Source organism: Suncus etruscus, chromosome 15 (assembly GCF_024139225.1).
Source record: "Suncus etruscus isolate mSunEtr1 chromosome 15, mSunEtr1.pri.cur, whole genome shotgun sequence".
Classification (NCBI taxonomy): Eukaryota; Metazoa; Chordata; class Mammalia; order Eulipotyphla; family Soricidae; genus Suncus; species Suncus etruscus.
The window spans coordinates 26642027-26666834 of record NC_064862.1 but is presented as its reverse complement, the minus strand read 5'-3'; the positions used below and the strand labels follow the sequence as shown (position 1 = coordinate 26666834).

At 38.8% G+C, this 24808-nt stretch overlaps 1 protein-coding gene across 1 annotated transcript in view; it reads left to right on the top strand.

The window, feature by feature from the left end:
* The first annotated feature begins 270 nt into the window (after nt 1–270).
* The window catches only part of MED13L (mediator complex subunit 13L), a 135893-nt gene continuing 111355 nt past the window's right edge, over nt 271–24808 (top strand). Inside the window, exons 1-2 of the mRNA XM_049788762.1 lie at nt 271–352; nt 14138–14221. Of these exons, the coding sequence (XP_049644719.1) occupies nt 14145–14221 (77 nt within the window). The 5' untranslated portion in view covers nt 271–352; nt 14138–14144. The remainder of the gene's footprint in view (nt 353–14137; nt 14222–24808) is intronic.

The window sequence follows — 24808 nt, the reverse complement described above, 5'->3', positions numbered from 1 at the left end:
TGGAAGGAACTTTATGAGTGGTGTGTTTATATCTGCCTAATAGGAAAAATTTAAAAATTTAAATATATTCTTCCTTATAAGTTTAAAACTTTGAGCAACTATTTTACTTCTTTATTTCACTATTGGGTTAGTTATTTATAATAGTCTATTACATTTGCTTTAGAATAAAGTGTTTTAAAAGTTTCTTTCAGTTTACTTTAATGTTCTACTTTGCTGTTTCATAATTTGATTATGTGTGGTTTTTTTGTTTTTGTTTTGTTTTTTCAGTTGTGGAAGAAGGACTCTGGGAAAACGGTCTTTCCTATGAATGTAGGACGCTGCTCTTCAAAGCAATCCACAATCTATTAGAAAGGTAAGAGAAGAAATAGCATGGAGTGATTTGGAGGGAACCCAAGAATATTGCAAAATACTCAGGGAATTTATACTTTAAAAGTTTTCATGTGAATTAAAAAAAAACTTTATTGATCAAGTTTTGGGCCATCCCCAGCAGTGCTTAGGGCCTATTCCTAGCTCTGCACCCAGAAATCGCCCCTGGCAGTCTGGGGGCCCATATGGGATGCTGGGAATCGAACTGGGTCCCTCCCGGATTGGCCGCATGCAAGGCAAATGCCCTACTGCTGTTCTATGTCTCTGGCCCCCTTCATATGAATTTTTTTTTTTTTTTTGTTTTGGGTCACACCCAGCAGCGCTCAGGGGTTACTCCTGGGTCTACACTGAGAAATCACTCCTGGCAGGCTTGGGGGACCATATGGGATGCTGGGATTTGAACCACTGTCCTGCTGCATGCAAGGCAAATGCCCTACCGCCATGCTATCTCTCCGGCCCCTCATGTGAATTTTTAAAAAATAAAATTGCATATAACTTTTTCCTGTTGACATAATTTATGCTTAGAATAGGTTTTTTTTTTTTTTTTTTTTTTCTTTTGGTTTTTGGTTTTTGGGCCACTCCTGGTGATGCTCAGGGGTTACTTCTGACTGTGTGCTCAGAAATCACTCCTGGCTTGGGGGACCATATGGGATGCCGGGGTATCAAACTGCAGTCCGTCCTAGGCTAGTAGAGGCAACGCAGACACCTTAACCGCTTGCGCCACTGCTCCGGCCCCTATGCTAGAATAGTTCAGGAATAGAATAGAGAACTTATTTATCTTTTAACTCATAGTCACCAATAGATTTATTTACTTTTTGTCTAATATACTTGTATTAATTTTGGGGCACACATGGTAGTGCCTAAGGTTTACTCCTAGTTCTGTACTCAGGGATCATTCCTGGTGGTACTTGGGGGACCAAACGTGGTGCCAGGGTGTCAAATGGGTTGGCTATATACATGGCAAGCACCTTACCTCCTGTCTGTACTATCTTCAGTATCAGTATCTAGTTTCTATTTTATTTATGGGATTGCTTTTCCGTTCAATTGCCCTTCCCCTGGGTTTGTGAAATTTTAAAATTTATTTATCCAGTCACTTGAGTGATACGCATATTTGAGTTTGATACTCTTTTAAATTTCTAGACAGTTAGCCATGCATTTCTTAAAGACGAAGATACATTTCTTTTAAATTATTTTTTCTGTTTTTTTGTTTGTTTGTTTGTTTGTTTTTGTTTTTTTGGGCCACACTCGGCAGTGCTCAGGGGTTACTCCTGGCTGTCTGCTCAGAAATAGCTCCTGGCAGGCACCGGGGACCATATGGGATGCCGGGACGCGAACCACCACTTTAGGTCCTGAGTTGGCTGCTTACAAGCAAACACTGCTGTGCTATCTCTCCAGCCCCGAAGATACATTTCTTAAAAACAGCACTATCAAAAAACAACAACAACAACAACAACAACAACAAACAACAACAAAAAAACCCAGCACAATCACAAAACTTAGGATATTTAACACTGACAAAAACCATTATTTAATCTTTAGTTCATTTCAGATATTATCAGTTGTTCCAAGAATATTTTTTTATAGCAGTGATTTCTAATCTCCCCTTTGTTTTTTTAAATTCCTTTAGACCAGCACTTGGTAAATCTTCATCTGGTAGGTGCCCTGTGCTTTACTTCCCATTCAAATCCCCATGGTCATACATCACAGTTAATTTTGTATGTCTTTATATCTTGAGCATTTTCTTATTCCTTCTTTTTTCTTCCCTACTGGTTTACTTGAGACTCAGGCTTTATATTTGTTTCTCAATTCGAGACCGTTTTCTTGTGATTAAATTTAGAGTATGCTACTATTTTAATAGTAAAGAAATAGTAATTTCCATAGGACATTCCATGTCCTTCTTATTTTATGGTACTAGAAGATCTCTGAGATCATTCCCACTACTACTGTGTGATGCCTATCACCTGTGGGGTGGAGCTCTTTGAGGTTGTTGAGTGAAAAGCACTTAATTAAATCTTTGGGAGTATTTTTTTGTTTGTTTGTTTTTTGGGTCACACCCGGCAGTGCTCAGGGGTTACTCCTCGCTCTATGCTCAGAAATCGTTCCTGGCAGGCTTGGGGGACCGACCATATGGGATGCCGGGATTCGAACCAATGACCTTCTGCATGAAAGGCAAATGCCTTACCTCCATGCTGTCTCTCCAGCCCCTAATTAAATCTTTGTTAAGGCTTGCTTTGTAATCTTTACAGTAAGATCATATTATCTTGGTTCACAGTTTGACTGCTTTAGCCTAATTGTGACTCTCTCTTCTCTTCTCTCTTCTCTCTCTTCTCTCTTCTCTCTTCTCTCTTCTCTCTTCTCTCTCTCTCTCTCTCTCTCTCTCTCTCTCTCTCTCTCTCTCTCTCTCTCTCTCTCTCTCTCGCCCCCCCCCCCCCCGAAACCATAAGTCCTGGTAGTGCTCAGGACTTACTCCTGGCTCTGTGTTCAGGAATCACTCAGGGGTCACTCCTTGCAGGGGATGTGGGATCCCAAGGGGTGCCAAGAGTGGAGTTTTGTCTACTTTATGCAGGGCAAGAAGAGCCCTACCCACTGGACTATTGCTCCAGCCCTTATTGTAACGTTCATTTTGTAATGCCAGCAATTTACCTGCTTTTTTAAATTGACGTTTTATTATAACAAAGAACTTTACAGCTTCTTTTTGTAGTTTTTATTTAGCTGTGTTAGTCATTATGTATATGTAAATTTTATTTTATTTTATTTTGGATCACAAAAACCTGTGTGCTCGGGATCACTTCTGGCAGGCTCAGGGGGCCCCATGGGGTGCTATGGCATGCAAGACAAGTACACTACTTGTTGTACTATCTATCTGGCCCTTTTCATTTATGTAACATGATTACAATAACGATTATATTTATGATTTTTTTGTTTTGGGGCCACACCGGTGACGCTCAGGGATACTCCTGGCTATGCGCTCAGAAATCGTTCCTGGGGCCTGGGAGATAGCACAGCGGCGTTTGCCTTGCAAGCAGCCAATCCAGGACCAAAGGTGGTTGGTTCGAATTCTGGTGTCCCATATGGTCCCCTGTGCCTGCCAGGAGCTATTTCTGAGCAGACAGCCAGGAGTAACCCCTGAGCACCGCCGGGTGTGACCCAAAAACAAAAAAAAAAAAATGCTCCTGGCTTGGGGGACCATATGGGACGCCAGGGGATCAAACCATGGTCTGTCCTGGCTCAGCTGCATGTAAGGCAAACACCCTAACGCTGCGCCACTGCTCCAATCCTATATTTATGATTTTGATATGCACCTTCATCACCACCAAAGTGCCTGATACCCTCCATAACTTTCTTTATGTCACTTCTAGTTTTTTATGTTCCTTTTAAGATTTTATTCCCTCCCACCCCTGGCATAAAATTTTGTTTAATGCTCTGGATGGTATTAAAAAAATAAAATAAATGAAAAGGCCTGGGTTAGTTTAAAATGTGTTTGGCACATGGGAGATTGCTCAGCTGCAACAAAGCTCCTGCCTACTGAGAGTGAATCTGAGTGTGCAGACTTTACACCTAGAGTCACCACCTAGGCCTCGCCCCCCTCATTTTCTGGTGGCTCCTCTGTGTGAGTCCATGGCACCCCCACAGAGTGTGTGCTGTAGCCATAGCTGGAGATGAAATGAAAGGTTCTCACTGACCTGCACTGTGGCTAATGTGTGAATACCACAGCAAGTGTTTCACTACCTCCACCTCCTCCTCACAGCAACAATCACAGTGAATCAAGGGAGGAGGAAGAGGAGGAGAAAAAGAACCTGCATGAGTAAAATTTTTCATTTCTCCTCCTGAGTATGTCTTGAGTGCTTTTAAGTGTACAAAGCTTCAAAGAACATCCCAGTGTCATTAAAATTTGCATTTGAGATGTAGTCTAGGGTCAAAATCTCTCCACTATCCTATTTCCAAGGCTTAACTCTGCAGTGGAAAAGCTGTCCATTTCCTTACCAAATCAGTCCATCACTTGTTTTAACTTTTAGTTCCTATCACTGTGATTTGGAACAGACCTCAATATGGTTACTCAGTCTACTTTTTAATTGTAGACTTTGAGAAGGACAGTGTTTGGTTTTGGGGACCATAGCCAGTGATGCTTGGATACCATGAAGTTTTGGGGATCAAATTCAGGCCTCTTATACGCAAAATGTGTGCTCCTGCTTTTTGAACTATCTTTCTGACCAGATATTTAAATATCTTCAAATATTTCAAAAGGAGTTGGTAATATCTCCCAACACAGAACAAAAGAACACTCAGATCCCTTTTAGGAAAATGTGTAATGTTATTGTTCTGTAATACCATGATAAAATAAAGCTCTCATATCTGTATAGTAACTTTTAAACACAATATTTTTTATAAAATTATAAATTTTTATGGAATAATGTGTGTGTTAATACCATAATTTTCTTTTAAAGAAGAACTACTAGTGAATTTGTGGTTGGGCTATATTTTTATTTATTTTTCTCAATTAGGAGAACTTTGAGTAGAAAAACTGAGAAGGAATAGAAAGATAGATCTTTCTTTTTTTTCCGAACCTGTGAATTGAGAATTGTGATAAAACTGAATTCCAGGTTGAGCTGACTTATTTTCTAAGAAAATTAAATGTGACATGTAAGTAATACGTCATGTTAGAACCCAGTAGTTGAAATTGGGTTAAAATTTACTCTATGTTGAAATTGGGTTAGGCCTAGGTTTAATTTCAGGTCCTTTTATGTAGGCGTTACCCTAACCTCAGTAATCCATAATACCCTTCAATTAAATATGGACTAATTTGCACCTAGAATTTTGTCAGATGATATATATGATCTAGAACAGTGATGACTGACATACTGTTAATGTTCAGTAACGATTAATTCCTTTCTCCCATAAATTATTTCCATGCTTTGACTTGAATCCTCCATGAGTTTATTTTGAAACAAATAATGACACTTAGAAAACAGTAAGCTGTTCTGCTCCATTCTTTTTTGTTTTGTTTTGTTTTTTTGTTTGGGGGCAACTGGCAGTGCTCAGGGCTTACTCCTGGTTCTGTGCCCAGGGGTGGTGTCAGGGACCAAACTTTATTAATTGTCATTAAGGGTGGATTGGCTAATACATGCCTGCCCTTTTGTAAGTCCCTTAGACCATTTGATGTGCCTTATTTATTTACAATCCAAATGTATTAGAACATATTTTACTCTCTTATTTCTGACAATTTTCTCTTCTGCTTTTCTGTTTCTTTTCTGTTTGTATTCAGATAAGAGAGACATAGTTTCCCTTTCCAGATGTTTTATGTTTCTAGCATAAAAGCCAGAGTGAGATTATTGAAATAGATTATTAAGGGATGAATCACTTGATAGTTATTTGGCCTTCCTGGGCCACCCGTCCCCTCCCCACTTGCACATTGGCACGTTTTGTCTAATGATTTATTGTTTTTTGATTGTAATTTATTTTTTGTTTTGGGGCCACACTTGGCAGTTCTTAGGGCTTCTCCTGGCACAGTATTTGAGAGTTACTCCCAGAGGTCTTGTTGGGACCATATGGTGCCAGGGATAGAACCCAGGCTTCCGTCATGCAAAACACATGCACTGGCCCTTTGAACTATCTCCTCAATCTTGATCGTTATTTTTTTTAAAGCATATGGAATTATTTAAAAGGCAAGTTCTGTAACTACCTTGAAAAACCCACTTTACAGTTCAGCAGAAGTCATACAAGCCCACTTTTTCAAAAATACTGACTGCTACTCCTTGTGTGTCCTGGACTCCATGCCACAACAGCCACTTGGTAACCTAGTCAGAGCTGTTGGAGTTCAGAAGCACTGGGTGTGTTTGCTGTATCTCTCTTCACTTCTAAGCTTAAAAAATCAAATTGGTGAAAAAATCTTTCTCCTTTGAGGGATTTCCCAAAGACTGGAGGTCAGCCTTGTCCCCAGAGAGGACTCGTACATATACGTGTAGAGAATACAGTTAGTAAACATCTTAAGTGGGGTCTTCCGGTTTCCAGTTATCTAGCCTCCAAATTAATGTGGTTGTATTACTAAAGCACAGGCATGTTTCTGAAACATGTGGGTGTAGTTATACACGATTGTTAAAACTTTGAACCATATTGACTTCTTTCGAAATTTCCTTCACTTGTGATTTCTCAACGCAAATTTTAGTCTTAGTGTAAGGATCTAACTTTCCCAGCCTTAGATCATGCAATCATGTTTCTTTTTCCTCACTTCTGAGAAGGCTTACTTCTAGTGTTCTTTTCTTTCTTTCTTTTTTTTTTTTTTTTTTTTTTACTTCTAGTGTTCTTTTTGCTTTTCTTTTTTCTTTATTATTATTTTTTTTGTGGTTTTGGGCCACACCCGGCAGTGCTCAGGGGGTTATTCCTGACTCCATGCTCAGAAATTGCTCCTGGCAGGCACGGGGGGACCATATGGGATGCCAGGATTCGAACCGATGACCTTCTGCATGAAAGGCAAACATCGTACCTCCATGCTATCTCTCCGGCCCTACTTCTAGTGTTCTTTTTTTTTTTTTTTTTTTTTTGGTTTTTGGGCCACACCCAGCGGTACTCAGGGGTTACTCCTGACTGTCTGCTCAGAAATAGCTCCTGGCAGGCACGGGGGACCATATGGGACACTGGGATTCGAACCAACCACCTTTGGTCCTTGATCGCTGCTTGCAAGGCAAACGCCGCTGTGCTATCGCTCCGGGCCCACTTCTAGTGTTCTTAATGATTGATTATCCCCTCCCCTCTTTTTTCTGTCAAAAATGTGCAGAATAATAAGATACTACTAATTTGGTTGTACATCTGTGGAATATGTGCTATTTTGACTTGACTCCCCAGAGACACACCCAGTTATGTCTCCCTCCTTTACTAAATCCTGTATGAGGTTAGATTGTTCTTCAGTGGTAAGTTTATTAGAAATTGGTTCTGTATTTATAATGAGTTTTTCAAAGGTTGCAATTTGTATTTTAAGTTTAGCTTGTTACACTCCTCACTGAGGGAAAAGTACTTTCACAATGAATATATTATGGAAAACAAAAATCTGTACTAATCTTTCAGGAGTGTCTTCATTTAACAACATTAGTATTAGAGATTTAATGGTTATTATCCTGTTGTTATATAAGGAGAGAATCATCCACACATCCATACTATTCTCACTTAACTATTGAAATGAAGTACAACGTTGGCTTGTAAAGCTTTTTAAGAAGCCAAAAGGTTTGTGTAGTTTACACCACCCAGAGATTTCATTATTGTCTCAATAATTTGCACCACATATGGGACTTAGAAAATTTTGCTTTTGAAGCTTTGTAGAAGTACTTAAAAGGTTAAGCATGATGCTGTCAAGTTTCCTTTATGTATGGTAGCATGATTTTAATTTTTACTAAGTTATTGGAATAGACACATATACTGATTTTGATGGAGAGGTACTTTACTCTCTCTAAAACACATAACCATTGCTTTGCGCACAGTAGTAAATGACATAGGTCCTTGGAAGCTGTCATGCTCTCTGGTCCACGTTCACGTTAGTCTGTGGGCACCGGACATTTGTAGAGCGTAATGGCTCTTCAGAATAGTCCACTGGAGCTGCTCTCCTAATGGATGTCAACATTTGGACCCCATGGTAGTTTATAACACAGCTGTAAAATTGCCTGTGGCCCAGATCCTCTCAGATTGCCAAGAATTGTTGTTTAGAGTGAAGAGAATCATTTGGAAAACAGTAAAAATAGCATGAGAAAATTGGATTCATTATTGTGATAACAGCAAGGTTGTATTTTTAAATTTCAAGCTTTCTGTGTGCTATGGTATTTTGATATGCTTATCAGAGGGAGTTCTTGGATGTGGTGGTTCAAGAATTTCGAAGTAATGTGTTTGTTCACCAGAGCATAGTGGTCGGTACTTCCCTCATTGAACTAATGGTGATGTAGTGTCAAGTCTTGGAGATGATGTCATAGTGGCAGGGAGGGGTGTTGAATACAGTTTTACTGAGCAATCACACTGTACAGTTCTTTGAAGGAGGAGAGAAAATAAGTGTAGGGCTAAGGGGCAAAGATTTTAAAGGGAGAAAAATCCTGTCAAATATTGATGAAGGACTGAACAATTATCTAGTTGAAGTTGTATGGAAAGGCCTGTAGAATCATAAACTGACCTTGTAGCTTTAGGACAATGAAGAATTAGATGTAAAATTTCTTAAATATCTTATATTTCTGTGGTTGGAAAATGGACTCAAACACTAAACATTTTAAACTGTGAAAGAGAGATGATTCTTTGGAATTTCTTTAGGCTTTATTTATATTTTAAGTGGGGCTAGGCCAGCAAAAATGCCTTACAGATATTTTAGCGTTTCTCAGCCCTTTTCTGACCTAGTTTCTTTTCTGTTGTCTCCCTTTTCTACCTAGTCTCACGCTATGGCTCCCCATTTACATAATTTCCACCTGTGGTTTTTTTGGGGATATGCTGAAGAGGCCTAAGGAAGCCAAATGACTCCCAGTAGAGAAACCTTTTTTTATAGGGTCGGTTTGTAAGACCAATGTAGTACGTAGTAAGAACCCCAACATGGTGAAGCTAGAAGGATAGGAATTCCTTCAGTCCCTAAAATTGTAAGACTTCCTTCCCTTGTCTGTCTGTTTACTTACTTTGATTTTTTGGACCACACCTAGTAGTTCCTGAGTTGACTCCTGGCTCTGCTCTTAGGAATTACTCCTGGAGGGCTTGGGGTACCATGTGGGATACTGGGATTGAACCTGAGTTGACTGCTTGCAAAAAAAGGCCATCTCTGCTATACCTATACTATCTTTCTGGCCCGAGAAATGTTTATTTTGGGAACACTGCTGGTTCTAGGAGAGAGACATCTTTGAGTATGTGCTTGAGATTGAAGACTTTGATACTGTTGAGGATGTCCTGAGAAACAAGCAGTACTGTAACTTGATGCCAACACTGCCATCACTTTGGTTGAGGGCTTTTAGAGGAACACTATTCTTACACTTTTGTTAAATCATTTGTAGTGAGATACTGGGATTTACAATGCTTTATTCACACTTTTCATATGTACGTTATTCCAACACAACATCCACCATCAGAGTGCCTTCTTCCCTGCACCAGTGTTCCAGGTCCCCTCCCAACCCCCATATTTCCTATCCCTTCACCTTGGAACTTTTTAATCTATAGAAACAAGATGTTATATAATTGAGGGTCTACAAGGATCAAGCAGAGCCTGTGAGGGCTCCTTTGCCTCCTTGTTTTTCCTTCTTGGAGAATTGGGCTTTCTTTGCTGAGCTCACTCTTGTAACCTTACATCCCAATTCTCTGCCATGGCTTTGAGGCTAGAGGTGTGTTTTGCCAGCTTCAGAGTCTGAGTTCTGATGTGGCCAGTAGTTACCTAGATTATGAGGCATGGCATAGAAATATTTGTTTATACACATATAGACCTGGTTTTATTTCTTTCTTCAAAATCCGTTATTTGGAAAGAATTTTTTAAATAAGAGAGTAGTTGGAAGCTGTTTCTAAAAAATAATTTCGTACTATTTCTTAGTCAATATATAAAACCTGGAATGACACAGCCCCCCCCCCCCCCACAAGATAACACCACATCGCTTTACAGGGCTGTTTTCTATTTTTATAGTGACTTCACAACTCTTTTATTTTGTTTGTTTTTTGTTTTTGTTTTTGGTTCACACCCGGCAGCACTCAGGGGTTACTCCTGGCTTTACACTCAGAAATCTCTCCTGGCAGGCTCAGGGGGCCATATGGGATGTTGGGATTCAGACCACTGTCCTTCTGCATGCAAGGCAAATGCCCTACCTCCATGCTATCTCTCCAGCCCCTGACTTCACAACTCTTATAAATAATGATTGAGATTATTGCCAATCAGTCTTTCAGGGTTCACTGATGTATATTCTTTGTGATATTGATTTGAACAGTCTTTATGAGATGGAGTTTATATATTAAACTTATGTATCAAACATAAATTTTCTTTCTCAAAAATAATAAAATAAATGCTGATAGATATAAGTGTGTGGGAGGGTAGATGTGAGGGAAAAAAAGTTTTGTGAGTACCATTATGCTGTGGAAAAATTTATAGCATTTTTTTTTATTTCCTTTTTTATGGTTTTTTTTTTTTTTTGAGTATAAAAGTACGTTGCCTTTAACAGTCTAATTCAGCAGTTACTCCTCTTGGGTTTTGGTCAGATCAGAGAATAGGAGTCTGAGTGTTAAGTAACTTCATTTGATCCTAGCTTTATCTGAGGTTCCAGGGAGACTTTATTTCCTTGCTATTTATCGTGTTTGGCGCTGACAAAGGAGCTTATGACTGCTCCTTCATTAAACAAGGCAGTTGCACACCCAGGATTTACAAAACTGAGTGAAAAATACTAACGGGAACAATTTTGTGTTTCATGTCTATTGAATCACTGATCACTTAGAGACCGATTAATAGTTGAAAAGCACATTTATGACTCATCGAAACCAAAGAGCTTCTGAAAGAAAGATTACTCACTAGTTTTGTGTATTATTGTTGGTGACTTTATGCCCACATTGTCCAATGCAGATATATATGATATTTAGTGGGACCTCCGAGATCTAAGAGATACATTCGTATTCTCAGAACTTACTTGATTTTTAGGAGCCATGCCTAGAGGTGCTCAGGACGTACTCCTGCTCTTTGCTCAGGTCTTACTTCTGGTAGGGCTTGAGGTACTTACTATATGGGATACGTGGGAATGAACCTAGGTAGGCCATAAGCAAGGCAAGCACCTGACTGCTGTTCTATCACTTTTAATCCCTAGATTTCCTTTTGCTTTTGCTTTTGTACCTGCATGTTCTTAATTGTGTGCTGCTGACCTTCCTTTCTGGACTGAAACCAGCAAAACAAATTAAATATTGTCCTCTTTAGTCAGAAATAGCATATATTTTTCCTTCACCTTATATTGTATTTCACTTTTCACTGTGAAAATTTTTTGCCCATAAATTCGTGTTGTTTCTATTCTATAAATAAATAGTTCTTTTGAATTCTAACACCCAAGACATCAATGAGAGAATGGGTTCTTTATTTAAAGTGACATTTATTAAGTGAGGGTGTGTGTGTGTGTGTTAGTTGAGTTCGTTGTTTAGCGCTTGTTTTGATTCAGAACATGTTACATGCCCTATTACTTTTTTCCTAAGGGTTATTAATTTTAAGATATATCTTCAATTTAAGTAATAGCTTTGGGGGAATAAATAAACATAATAGATACATAATTACTAGACGCATCTGGATTTTTAAAATGAGGAAAGCGGGCCTAATCATGCCTTGCTCTGGTGGCCCTGGCATCACAGGGCAATATTGAGCAGCACCATATTCCTGGGCACTCCCCTTCCTTTGGAGAACTGCTTGGGAAAGGCCCAGGCTGGAACACAGCTAGGGAGCCCGTTACCCCCATCCCCTCTAAAATGCAAGGAAATCTTATATGGGCCATGGTAATAGTTAAATGTTTTGACTCTGTGCTAAGATATTCCTTAAACTTAATCCCAGCTTTTCTGGTAACTGTGTGACCTTGTCTTGGTGACATTTTTACTGTGCTTTAGCTTTTTATATAATAAGAAACACTCTTGGAGGCTAGAGAAGTAGTGCAACAGGTAGGGCAGATGTTCCCGGGCACCACAAAGAGTAATTCCTTAGTGTAGGGCCAGGAGTAAGCCTGAGCATTGCCAGATGTGGGCTCAAAACTTGGAAAACCAAGATAAACAACAACACCCCTTACTTCTCTCCCCCTCCCCCCCATATCCCGTATAAATTGGATGTGCCTGGAAATCAAATGTGGCAGCCCTAGTGATTCTAGGTACTACTAGTAGATGAGAGAATCTGATATTATACACACATCTTTTCAGTGGAAATCATCATTTTTTTTTAAACTTTGGTAAAAAAAAAGCATTCCCTTGCCTAGTGAAATAATTGCAGAAATACTTTTTTCAATTTTGCTTTTCTTGTGCTTAAAATAACAACTTAGTTTGATTTTAATGCTGTAACGTAGTCTTTAAAAAATAGTCCTTAGGTATGTTGACTTTTAATCTCAAAAGAACAGATTGGTTGGGGCTGGAGCTATAGCACAGCGGTAGGGAGTTTGCCTTGCAGGCACTAACCTAGGATGGACTGCGGTTCCATCCTCCAGCATCCCATATGGTCTCCCAAGCCAGGAGTGATTTCTGAGCGCATAGCCAGGAGTAATCCCTGAGCATCAATGGGTGTGGCCCAAAAACCAATAAAAGAAAAAAAGGAAAAAAAAAGAGAACAGATTGGGTTAATTTGAAAAGAATATTCTTCAATATATGCAAGGGTGCCTTGTAGAAATTCCCTTTCAAAAGTAATCAGTGGGATCCAGTGATTTTCAGTGCAGTAGCACTCAGATTGGTTCTGCTCATTGGGCTCTGCCTGGCCAGCAGAAGTTCCTTCTCAGCTCACCTTAGCTCTATGGCGGTAGGTGAAGGCTGGAATTGTCTGCGTCCTCCTTGATGGTGAGGAAAGGCAGACTCTAGAGCCCCGTGCATAACTACACGATTACTGAATAAATTGCTAATGTGGCTCTTTTTTTCCCTTGTATAGAAGAATTACATTCAGTCCTGGCAGTTTTTTAAACAAACAAACGAACAAACATGAATGCTGCATTGAATAATGTTAGTAATAGCTCTATCCCATCAATTTCAGAAATACACATTTCCCCATTTTTACATTCTTAAAATCAAGTGTACTCTTCACAAATGATGGTGGCTTGCAGTTGGCCAGATGGCACTTGTGATAGAGTTGTCATTTGCTTGCATACAAGAGAACGTGTGTGCATGTAGCTCTCTATTGTCACTTCAGTTGAATTCTATTTGCAATTGGGATGCTTTGAGTTGCTGTTTGCTGGGATCTGTTGCTGTTTACTGTATCTGAGAAAGATAGCCCTGTGATTTGGTGCACACACACAATAGCATGGAAAAGAGGTGTGAACATGTTAAATAGGAGGAAAATTAACATTCATTATTGAAAAAAATACTACAGTTCTTCATCCTGTGATGGCTTAAACCGGAGTGTTTTGCAGTCCTAAGTAGAAAGAGACTTTGCTGCTTTTGTTTCTGATACCCCCTTCCAGATCATTGCCTGTGCCATGCCACATAAAGGAATTGCTGAGCAAGAAAACGTACAGACTAGATCTCAGTCTAAAAGCACCATCTTTGGTGCTTTGAGGCAAAGCAGCCTCTGTTTCCAGTATTTTCAGCAATAGGGAATTGAAGCAGTGCCAAAGATATAGGAATCTAACCACCAGTGAATGAATTTGTTGTATTGGTTTTTTTTTTTTTTTTAAACCTGTGTAAGAATAATATGTGGGGCTGGAGCGATGGTACAGTGGTAAGGTGTTTGCTTTTCACGTGGCTGACCCATGACAGTCCAATCCCCAGCATCCCATATGGTCCCCCCAGCCAGGAGCGATTTCTGAGCGAATAGCTAGGAGTAACTCCTGAGCATCACCCGGTACTGCCCCCCTCAAAAGAATAATATGTAATTAAAAGTTAAGCCTAGTTATTTTTTTAGCAATTATTAAAGTAAAATTTTTTAAAGCAACAAAATGTTTTGGCAACTTAATTTGCCATTCGGTACTGTATCTTAAATCTGTATGATTGTTACTGAAATAATTCTGGGCTCTGGCCACACTCTATGGGGAACTTTTCTGTTCCTGACACCATGGGTAGCCCCTGAATACATTGCTTGTGGCCCGACCCCAAAAGCCACAGAAAATAATTTTTTATGTAATTATTGCAGGTGCCTAATGGATAAAAACTTCGTTAGGATTGGGAAATGGTTTGTGCGACCCTATGAAAAAGATGAAAAACCAGTCAACAAAAGGTGAGTGTTTAAGATACTCTTGTCCTGTTTCTGGGCATTTCTATCTTTGGGGCACAGGAGCAATGTATTTATTTTGTTGTAAGGTTAGTAGTGTATATACACTAAAGTAGATTCCTGGTACAGTACTTTATTAAATATGATTTTATGAATTTTTGTTGAATATTAAAAATGAAAGTGGAACATTAACATATTCATGTCTAACTCTTTGTTGTTTTGTTATGTTTTATTTGTTTGGGGGCCATACCTGGCAGCACTCAGGTTAATCCTGAGTCTGTGCTCAGAAATTACTCCTGGCAGGATTGGGTTGTAGAGGTGGGGGCACATGAAATTCTGGGGATCGAACCCGGTTCAGTCACATGCAAGGCAAATAAATGCCCTATCTGCTCTGCTATTGCTCTGGCCCACACATCTAACTCTTTATTATCACACTATTTGAAATTGAATCTTCTTTTTGGTTCTTTCATTATCTTATTTTTTTCTTTCTTCCTTACAGCATTGTAACTTTACAAATGCTAACAATTTTTATAGAATTGACTTATGCCCTTAAAATAAGCCTGCCCCCCCCCCCCCCGCAAAAAAAAAAACAAACAAAAAAACAAAATAAGCCTGGTCAACACTCCTAATAATTGTCAAATCAAGACTGAGTTACTTTTTTTTGAATAGTACTAAACTTTGAACCATCATTTATTATGTGCATATCTTTAGAGACAGTCTTTGATATCAAATAGATATGCAAGTTTGGATAAATTATTTATAAACAAAACAAAACACCAAAGCCCTGAAAATCAAATATTTACCTCATTTACCTCAGAATGTAGTGTAGAACTTCCTTGGAATCGTTGAATTTCTGAGGAGCAGGACACACTTCTTAATTCTATTTTGTTCTCTCTCAACTTGCCCTTAAGTTCATGATTCCAACCTTTGGTTTAATAATGTGAACTTTGGAAACCTCTGTCAGTTTTTATTTACTTTTATTTCTCCCCAACCCCCAACCCCTTGCTACCCTTTAAAGTTAAATCTTTGAGATATTTCGCCAGAATCTTAGCTGGCAACTGTTGCCTTTGTTGGGAGTTTTCTTTCCTGATTCCTATCAGAGATTCATTAACAGCCTTTCTCCACCCAGTATGCCTTTATACCATAAGCCTTTTAAAAAAATCTTTTTTCCTGATCTCCATGAATATCTTGAAATATTGGCTACTATTTGCACTTAAAATAATTCAATACTTATATTAATATATTAATAAATCGGGGCCGGTGTGGTGGCGCTAGAAGTAAGGTGTCTGCTTTGCCAGCGCTAGCCTAGGATGGACCGCAGTTAGATCCCCTGGCATCCCATATGGTTCCCCAAGCCAGGAGCAACTTCTGAGCACATAGCCAGGAGTAACTGCTGATCATTACTGGGTGTGGCCCAAAAACAAAAAAAATAAATAAATATTAATAAATCATGTTCATATCACATTATTTTATATATAATTATACAATATATTAATATATTATAATATTTAAAATTAGATTGAATTTAGGCATTTTATTTATTAAATTTTGTCTGAAAATAAATAAGAATACCTTTAGAGTGGTGTAAATACACATGGCTGGGTAAGAATGCCTTGTTTATAGTTGCTTTGATGATAGAGGAACTTTTTATGGATTTTGCTCTAGTTATTGAAGAAGACATTCTCTGGACTTGTAAAAATTTTTTATGGGGCTGGAGTGATAACACAGTGGGTAAGGCATTTGCCTTGTATTTGGGCCCCCAAATTAGCATTTTCTTTAAATTTATAGAAGTTCCATTTTTTTGAGTGGTTACAGTTTTGCCTTTCATGTTGATGGTTCTGAATGGTTGGAGTGTGAATTTCCTCCTCAGGGATGGGTAGTCTTTATTTCTCGTTCTCAGGTGCATTCCCAGCCCCTCACTTGAATGCACAGAGCTAGTCCTCAGACTTTTGATCATAGTGATAGATGTTTGCATGGATATATGACAGGGATTTGGGCATGAAGAGAAAATGTGGAAATAAAATAAATATTAAAGGAGTAGCAATTAATATTTGAAACTTAAAAAAAAGGCTGTTGAAAGTCAACTGTGGTTAATCTGTTTTATAGGATTTGTTTATCTTTACACATTTAGATTGCAGAAGTCTTTCTTACTTTAGCAAACCAGATGTTTTGATTTACAGGACTATATACCTGGGTATTTAATTTTGTATAATTGGGAGGCTGTTGATGTTTAGCAATGTCGTTGAATTGATTTTGGTGTTTTAGTCATTTTAGTAATGGTTGGATGTACAACTTTGTTCCTTACAATGTAAAGATATTAGTGATTTTGAAAATTGTTTTGAAGATGTTAACAATTAGATAAGCTTTAAACCAAAGTTTAGTATACGCTATAAGAAAACTTCATTAGGTGTTCTTTATCCCCTTGAGTTTTTTCCCCCTTTGACTTTTAAGAAAAGAACTTGTGGGGCCAGAGAGATAGCATGGAGGTAGGGCATTTGCCTTGCATGCAAGGAAAGTGGTTTGAATTCCGGCATCCCATATGGTCCCCTGAGCCTGCCAGGAGCGATTTCTGAGCATAGAGCCAGGAGTAACCCCTGAGCGCTGCCAGGTGTAACCCCAAAAACCAAAAACCAAAAAGAAAAGAAAAGAACTTGTTTTATTTTAAAATAAGGCTATTAGTGCTGCCACACCATTTCTCCAGTTCCAGAGTCTTTAACTTTTAGGTGGGGCTAGGGAATTGAGCCTATGGCCTCTCACATGCAATGCAAGTGTTCTACCAATGAGGTACAGCTATAATCCTTGCTTTTGGAATTTTAGGAAAGTTCTAAATGTTTGATGTAGGATAATCAAACAAGAAATTTTATTTTCTGTAATGTTTGCATATTTTATATGTTTAATTATATATTAATTTATCGTACAGTTTTATTCACTAGTACATGATACACACACTGATAGTATGTAACAATTATGTATATAACATACATATATGTTACATGTACTATCAGGAGCAAAAACTTATTTTTTAATTTATTCTAGTTTTAGCCCACATTTAGTTGCTGAAGAAATTTAATTTTATATACTTTAGCCTTTGAATTCCTTTTCTCCAGGCAAAGTAATTGCTTCCAGTAACTGTTTGGACCTTTCAGTTCTGGTATCAAGTATACAATAGTGGAGTTAACACAAATACCAACTTTCCAGTGGTCTTTCCCCCAACCCTCGAATTCATCAGCAATCTTTCTTTCTGGACAAACTTGCGCTACCCCTAGACTAGGGCTCCTCTAAATAAGCTCATATGCTCCAATCATATACTTATTTGTGTGTGGTCTGTTAGCAGATGTATGTCTGCTCGTGTACACATATGCTTCTTGGAAGCTATTATTTTGGCTGTGCTTTGCTTTGTGCTGTTTCATGCGTCTGTATTTTTCTGCCTCTCAAGCCTGGGATTGTTGCTTTCTAATGTATTTTTACACAACCTCCTGTTCAAGAAATGAATTCATAAGCCTCTTAATTTTTATAGCAAAAGCTGGATTTTGAATTACATAATGGAATATTTTGATACAGGACCATTGTTTCTATCACATTAAGATTTCCCTCTGTCATCTTCATCCTCCCTTCTCTTCAGTTCTCACGGTCCTCTGTTATTTTCTTTCTTGTACTCTCCTTATTTCCACTTTGTTTCTTCTTTTAATGTAAAGACAAAAGGGCAGTGAAAATCACCCCCCATCCAGAGGGTAAACAAACAAGTTCTGGTGTGAGAGGTGAAGGCAGTCTCTTCTTACTGTCTGTAAAAAAAGATAATGAATAACAATTTTTCGTTTCACATACCCATTTTCCTTGTACATGTTGTGTCTCTTGCTATGTACCTATTAGTAAACATCAAATGATGGGAAAAGTATGAGGTGACGGAACAATTTGTCTATAATTATGGATAATAGTTTTATAACTTCAGTGATGAATAGATTCTTTTTATTATTTTTTTTTCACGTTTCACTTAAACAGATTTAAGAATTGCGTGAAAATAAGAAGAGGGAGGTAGGAGGTTAGAGTCCTGGGAGCATTTACAGGAGGGGTGAGGAAGGAGAAAGGGCAGTGAAAATGATACCAACGTGACTAGGGTCACCCAAATCATGAATTTGTGCTGTGTCAAAATTGGCTGTGCCGCCTATGTAAAAGACTCATTTGGCAGGTATATGGTCATTGTGACGTAAAGAGCAATTTTGATGAGGTGAATTTGAGATTGTAGTAGTTTGAATCCTAAATGAGTTGAAAGGCATCTGTAGAGTTTTGGCTATTTTTTTCTTTACTGTAAAAAGTGAGAAACTGTCTCTGCGAGGAAAGGAGGAGCAAATATTTAATAAGACCCCTGGTTCTGTTCCTGAACCACGTCTCTTTCCAACTTCATGGTTTTCAGAAGTATCTTTCATGTGCCCATAATTTGTGAACATTATACATAGAAGGAAAATGTCAAATTGCAAGACCAGTTCAGCGAGAGGTGACACTTGTCTCTGATTTCCAGGCAGCTCTTTCCCTCTTCCTCCTTCAGTAGTCAATAGTAGTTTTTGAATTTGTTTCACTATTGTCCGCAACAAAATTTTTCTCACTAATTACTAATTTTTCTATTCATAATGTGTAGATACTATCTAAAGAAGAATCTGAAACATCTTTCTGTAAGAGAGAGAGAGATCTTGGTGGTTGTGTTTCGTGTGCCAGAAATTGAGTTCATGGTATCATTCTTATTAGTTCTATATTCTACTTCTAATCTTAAATCCTTAGCCATGCCTTGTATTTACACACTTCTAGAAGGTTGGGGCAATTCCATAGTATAATTTCTTAAAAAATTTTTTTCTGCAAGAGAATGTAAATGAAACTTTTCTTATTTATTGGAACATCCAGAAATAGGGATCGCTTTTCATAAACTGTTTGATCTTGTGGGATTTTTTGAATCTGTACTCTGACCTTCAGTTTAAGCATTTATTATTTTGGTGGGGGGATAGCACCCCTGGAGATACTCGGGTTATTTCTTGCTTGGCACTCAGGAATTATGTCTGGTGGCAAACACCCAACCCATTGTACTATCTCTTTGGCTCCAGATTTATTATTTCTAAAGTACCATTATCTTTTAGCATTTCTGATTTCTAGGAATTGTATAAGGTCAATATGTCTATATTCCTTCGGTTTTCTTTTTCCTTTCCATGTATGTGTCTTTATAATTTTCTCTACCACCAGGAGCATATTGTCATGATTGGATTTGGTGTAGTTCTAAGCATGTATTAATTCTTTTGTTCAGTATTCTAGGAAATTTAATATTTTTCTAAAGGATATCAAAATGCTAAAAAACAGGTCTAGAAAAAGGTATATGTAAATTTTAGTAATGGTGTTTATAACCAGAATAGAAAGAGGGAGAGAAATTTGGTACCAAGGGAAATAATATTGTGTGCTTTTTCCCCCCCCCCCCTTCGGTTTTTCGGGCCACACCCGTTCGATGCTCAGGGGTTTGGGTTACTCCTGGCTAAGCGCTCAGAAATTGCCCCTGGCTTGGGGGGACCATATGGGACGCCGGGGATCGAACCGCGGTCTGTCCTATGCTAGCACTTGCAAGGCAGACACCTTACCTCTAGTGCCACCTCGCGGGCCCCAAATACTGTGTGCTTTTACTTTTATAAAGAAAATGACCATCTGTCTTTTTGTTTATAATATTGGCTTCAGCTCACATCCCTTGTTGGAAAAGAAGATCTCTTAAGGGCGAAGTTCAGTGATTAACCTTTTTTGTAGTGTCTAGGAAGTACTGTTAAGTTTGCTCATATCTTTTTTAAAAAACAGATATCTATGGGAAATGCTATTTTCATTAGTACATCCCTTCCTTCACATACCTATTAATTCTATTTACAAAGTGGGACTTTGTGGGCTCTTTGTGGAATGAAGGGTATCTCTTTCCTTTCCCTTTGTTTTGACCATATCTGCTCTGGAGCTTGCTTCTTCTAGCTCTGTTCTCAAGGGTCAAGCTTAGCTGGTTTGGGGCCGCGGGGGGACGACCATGTATGAGACCTGGAATTGAATCACGGTTGGCTGCATACAAGGAAAGTCTTTATCCTGTGTATCATCTCTCTGGATTCTAGAAAATTTTCAAAATGGCATTAGAAAAAAAATCAAATCTATTCATTAGTAGGAATTAGTTATCTAGCATAATTCAAAATAGGAGATTTGAGATTATTGTTAAGATCATTATTTGTATTTCTTATTAATGTCTGCTATTTATTAATCTGCTATTTAGACTATTATTTCTGAAAGTTTCAATAATAAACATTTATTAAGTGATCATTAGATTTGTAACATTAAATTATTGTTAAGAATTTTGTTTCCTGAAGTGGGAATTCCCCTTTCCCCTCAGAACTGAACTGCCCTGCCATCCAGTGGGGTATAGTAGCCTTGGCACAACTGGGGCACTTTCTATTGACATAAAGGAAGCAGATTTCCAGTGGGCTTCTGAGTATTATTTTTCTGAAAAGGAGGTGGGAGGTGAAATAAGTTTGTGAACCTCTGTTCTGGAGCCATAACGCTTTTTAGCTCAAATAGTTGTGATGACCTAAACTGTGTCTTCAGAAAATGCTCAGTGTTCCTGGGAGATCAGTTTCCCCAGTTGAGAATCAGCGTTTAGTCTGTCATGCTCGTGAGTATGCAGTTTCAGGCCGGAGAGATAGTCCAGTAGGTAAGACCCTGGCCTTGCATGCAGCCGATTGGCCTTGAATCCCTTGCACTTCCTCTGGTGGAATATATCTTGAGAACTGCTGGGCATAGTCCACATAAATAAAAGGAAGAAAGACAAGCCTCACCTCCCAATGTGGACAGTTTAGAACTCTGATGCTTGTTTGTCCACTATTTCTTTTTAAATTTTCTAGCTGGTGAGGTCTCATTGAGTAGCACTGAGGTTGGGATTTCTGTCAGGATCAATAACCAACCTCGAAGCCCCATCCCATCTAGTTGAAACTGTCTTGCTGAAAGCTGGTTGTTATTGTTTCTTTGTCTTTGAGAGGATTGTAGGGCCCAGCGCCTTAATTCCATTCCTTTACAGATAAGCTTTTATTTTATCCTTAAATTCCTACTTGCCTTGAATAGTTTTATATTTGAGCAGATTTTGTTTTCTTAAGAACATTTAATTGATGGTTGTTTGTTTTTGTTTGTTTGTTTGTTTGTTTTTTTGGTTATTACCAGAATGGGAACTTAGCATTTCAGGACATCAAGCATAGTATTGTCTTGCTACAGTGCTTCCCTTAGATTTACATGTCTATTAGAGTGGGATTGCATAGCCTCTGGGGTCAAGTCCCCAATGGTGGAGGCTTTCGTGGAATGATTTGCTTCAATTGATTTTTAAAGTGATATTTCCTCAGTAATTCCAGTGCTCATGAGTGATAGGATTGCCCTCAATTTATTGCGTAATGACTTTTGTGTTATATTTTAACGGTATTAATTTTTATAGGCTTGGTTGCTCCTTAACTTTTAAATTTTGAACATCTTTTCTTAAATGAAAGGTTATTGTCTCTTTTGTGTTCATATTCATATAAAAGCCTTGCTATAAAACTCCTTTAAAAATTTTGTAAACAGTGTTCCTTAATAATCCTTATTCATTTCTTTTAGGTGAGATAGGATGGGATTTAAGATTGGTGAGTTTAGCAGATGAAGGTCAAGATGGTAACCTAATAAGCACAGAGTGGACCATGTAGGGTCCTGTCTTTGACAGATCTGATAATGGCTCAATGAAATATTCTTACTGTGGCGTCTGTGTAGCCTGTTACCAGCAGGGGGAAACCATTATAGATTAGAGTTAGATTTCAGGACATTTCCCCCTTCCCATTAGACAAGATCTTTTTCTTTGTAAGCCAGTCAAATTGAGCAGTGTGTGTGTGGGGGGGGTTATATACCAACTTTTGTGATACTAACATTAGTAAGTTCTGATAAACCACTGCCATCGGACCAGCCAAGATTTTTCACTTCTTAAAAGAAGGTTAAGAATACTGTTTGAGGAGCCAGAGAGATAGCATGGAGGTAAGGCGTTTGCCTTGCATGCAGAAGAATGGTGGTTCGAATCCTGGCATCCCATATGGTTCCTTGAGCCTGCCAGGAGTAACCCCTGAGCGCTGCTGGGTGTGACCCAAAAACCCAAAAGCCCAACCCTCCCCCACCAGAAAAGGATACTGTTTGAAATCAACTTTGGTTGGTTCTATGTAGTTTTTATCATTATTTTCCTTTCATCATTTTTATATATTATGCTTTGAAGTGTTAAAAGCACTGTGTAAATAATGCTGGCCTAAATTTGCCTTTTATTTATTTTTAAAGTACAACAAAGACTGTTTTAAAGATTGTTTAAAATGGACTGATAACAGAGTGGCTAGCACAGAACCTGGCACATGGTTGTTCTTATGATTAAAAAATAATTACTTTCCTACAATATCTTTAAATAATTGCAAAAATATTATAGGATAAAGAATAAATATTATAGAATATTATAGAATAAAGAGCACATATGCTTATTTTAGCCCTAAAATGTTGACATTAGTCTTGACCTTCCTTCCTCTTTCTTCCCCATCCTTTCCCATCCCCATTCCTTCCCTCCTCTATCCCATCCCAATCTATATTCCGAGCTTACTCTTGGTTCTGTGCTCATAGTTTACTCCTTGTGGGGGTTGGGTTGGGGGTTGGGGGGAATACTTACAGGAGGTGACCTGGATCAGACCTGCCTGTTCAGTCATATGCAAGGCAGGTTCCTATATGCTGTTCTGTCTCACCAGCTCCAAGCTATTTTCTAATTTTTTAATTTATTATTGTCTTTTGCTATTTTTTATTTTTAAAGTGACTTTGGAGTCATGGGGGTTTGCCTGGGACCAAACCTAAGGCCACATCCCTGCAGGCCCTATACTTCATTCCAGCTCTTAAATCCCCTTTTAAAAAGCCAGATGTTTCGGGGCCGGGCGGTGGCGCTTGAGATAAGGTGCCTGCCTTACCTGCGCTAGCCTAGGAGACGGACCGCGGTTCGATCCCCCGGCGTCCCATATGGTCCCCCAAGCCAGGAGCGACTTCTGAGCGCATAGCCAGGAGTAACCCCTGAGCGTCACCGGGTGTGGCCCAAAAACCAAAAAAAAAAAAAAAAAGCCAGATGTTTCAGTTAATGAAGTCACCTTGACTCCCTAGAGTTTGACATATCTTTGTTAGCATTAGAGCCTGTTGACAGCCTTCCGTGAAACTGAAGGAAGTAGTTTGAGCATACGTGTCTCTGTGTCTACTTTCTATCATGTACTTTATCTGTTTTATTGGAGTGGTAGAAGACACTCAATTTTGGAAGTGCGGTTCCTAGAAAGAGTTTCACTTGTAGCTGAGACCCTGCCAGAGGAGAATGAGGTGTTTCATTTGGGGTTTATTAATAGATGTGTAAGGTTGATGTAGTAGGGCTTAATATTTATATCTAAAGAATAGGAAAAGCTTTAAGTGCTACAATAAAATACTGTCTTGGTAACTGTAGAGCCTCTTGGCTGTAATATTCCAAAGTATACTGTTATGGGCTTCTGTTGGCTGGAGTTTATGATTTTTGAGTTTCAATGTTTTGAATCAACTGCTCTTGGGGAGGCCCACTCAAGCCTGAGAGTATCATGTGTCAAATGTATTTAGAACGATGGTGGCATAACTTGACAGCACTTTCACTCCTTCCATCTACGCAATAGAGGCTTTTCAATTGGAATTGCCCTTCGCAATGCTTACCATGGACTAGACTGATTTGCTTTGACCTGTTCTGTCTTCCATGGCAACTCAACTCAATTTGGATCTCGCTCCTTTGAGCGAGACTCCTCAGGCAACTTTTTCTTGCTCATCTTTTCCAGCAATTTACCTCACAATTTATCAGTAGCATGTCTTTATTACTGTTCTTTAAAAATTGTTATTCTCTTGAATTTGTATGATCGAAGGTGGAAATGTAGTCTCCTCCCCTCTTCCATTCCTATATTATTCCAAATTTAATATTGGGAGCACAATATTTATCTGATCCTACATGTGTGAGCTATTTTTAATTTTCTGCTCAACCTGTGCTGTAATTTCTAGTGTAAGGCTCATAAGTTTAGTTGAATTGAATAAAACATAGTTCTTTTTCTGCTTGCAGCCAGTTTGGTTTACTTCAGGATCAAAACTTAAAAATGTAGTTTTGGGGACAGCAGTGGCACAAGCAGTAGGCTTCTGCCTTGCGCACGCTAGCCTAGGATGGACAGCGGTTCGATCCCCCGGCATCCCATATGGTCCCCAGAGCCAGGAGCCATTTCTGAGTGCATAGCCAGGAGTAACCCCTGAGAGTCACTGGTATGGCCCAACACCATCTCCTCAATTAAATTAAACAGTTAAGGGCCTGGAGAGATAGCACAGCGGCGTTTGCCTTGCAAGCAGCCGATCCAGGACCAAAGGTGGTTGGTTCGAATCCCGGTGTCCCATATGGTCCCCTGTGCCTGCCAGGAGCTATTTCTAAGCAGACAGCTAAAAGTAACCCCTGAGCAACGCTGGGTGTGGCCCAAAAACCAAAAAAAAAAAAAATAAAAAAATAAAAAAATTAAACAGTTAAAA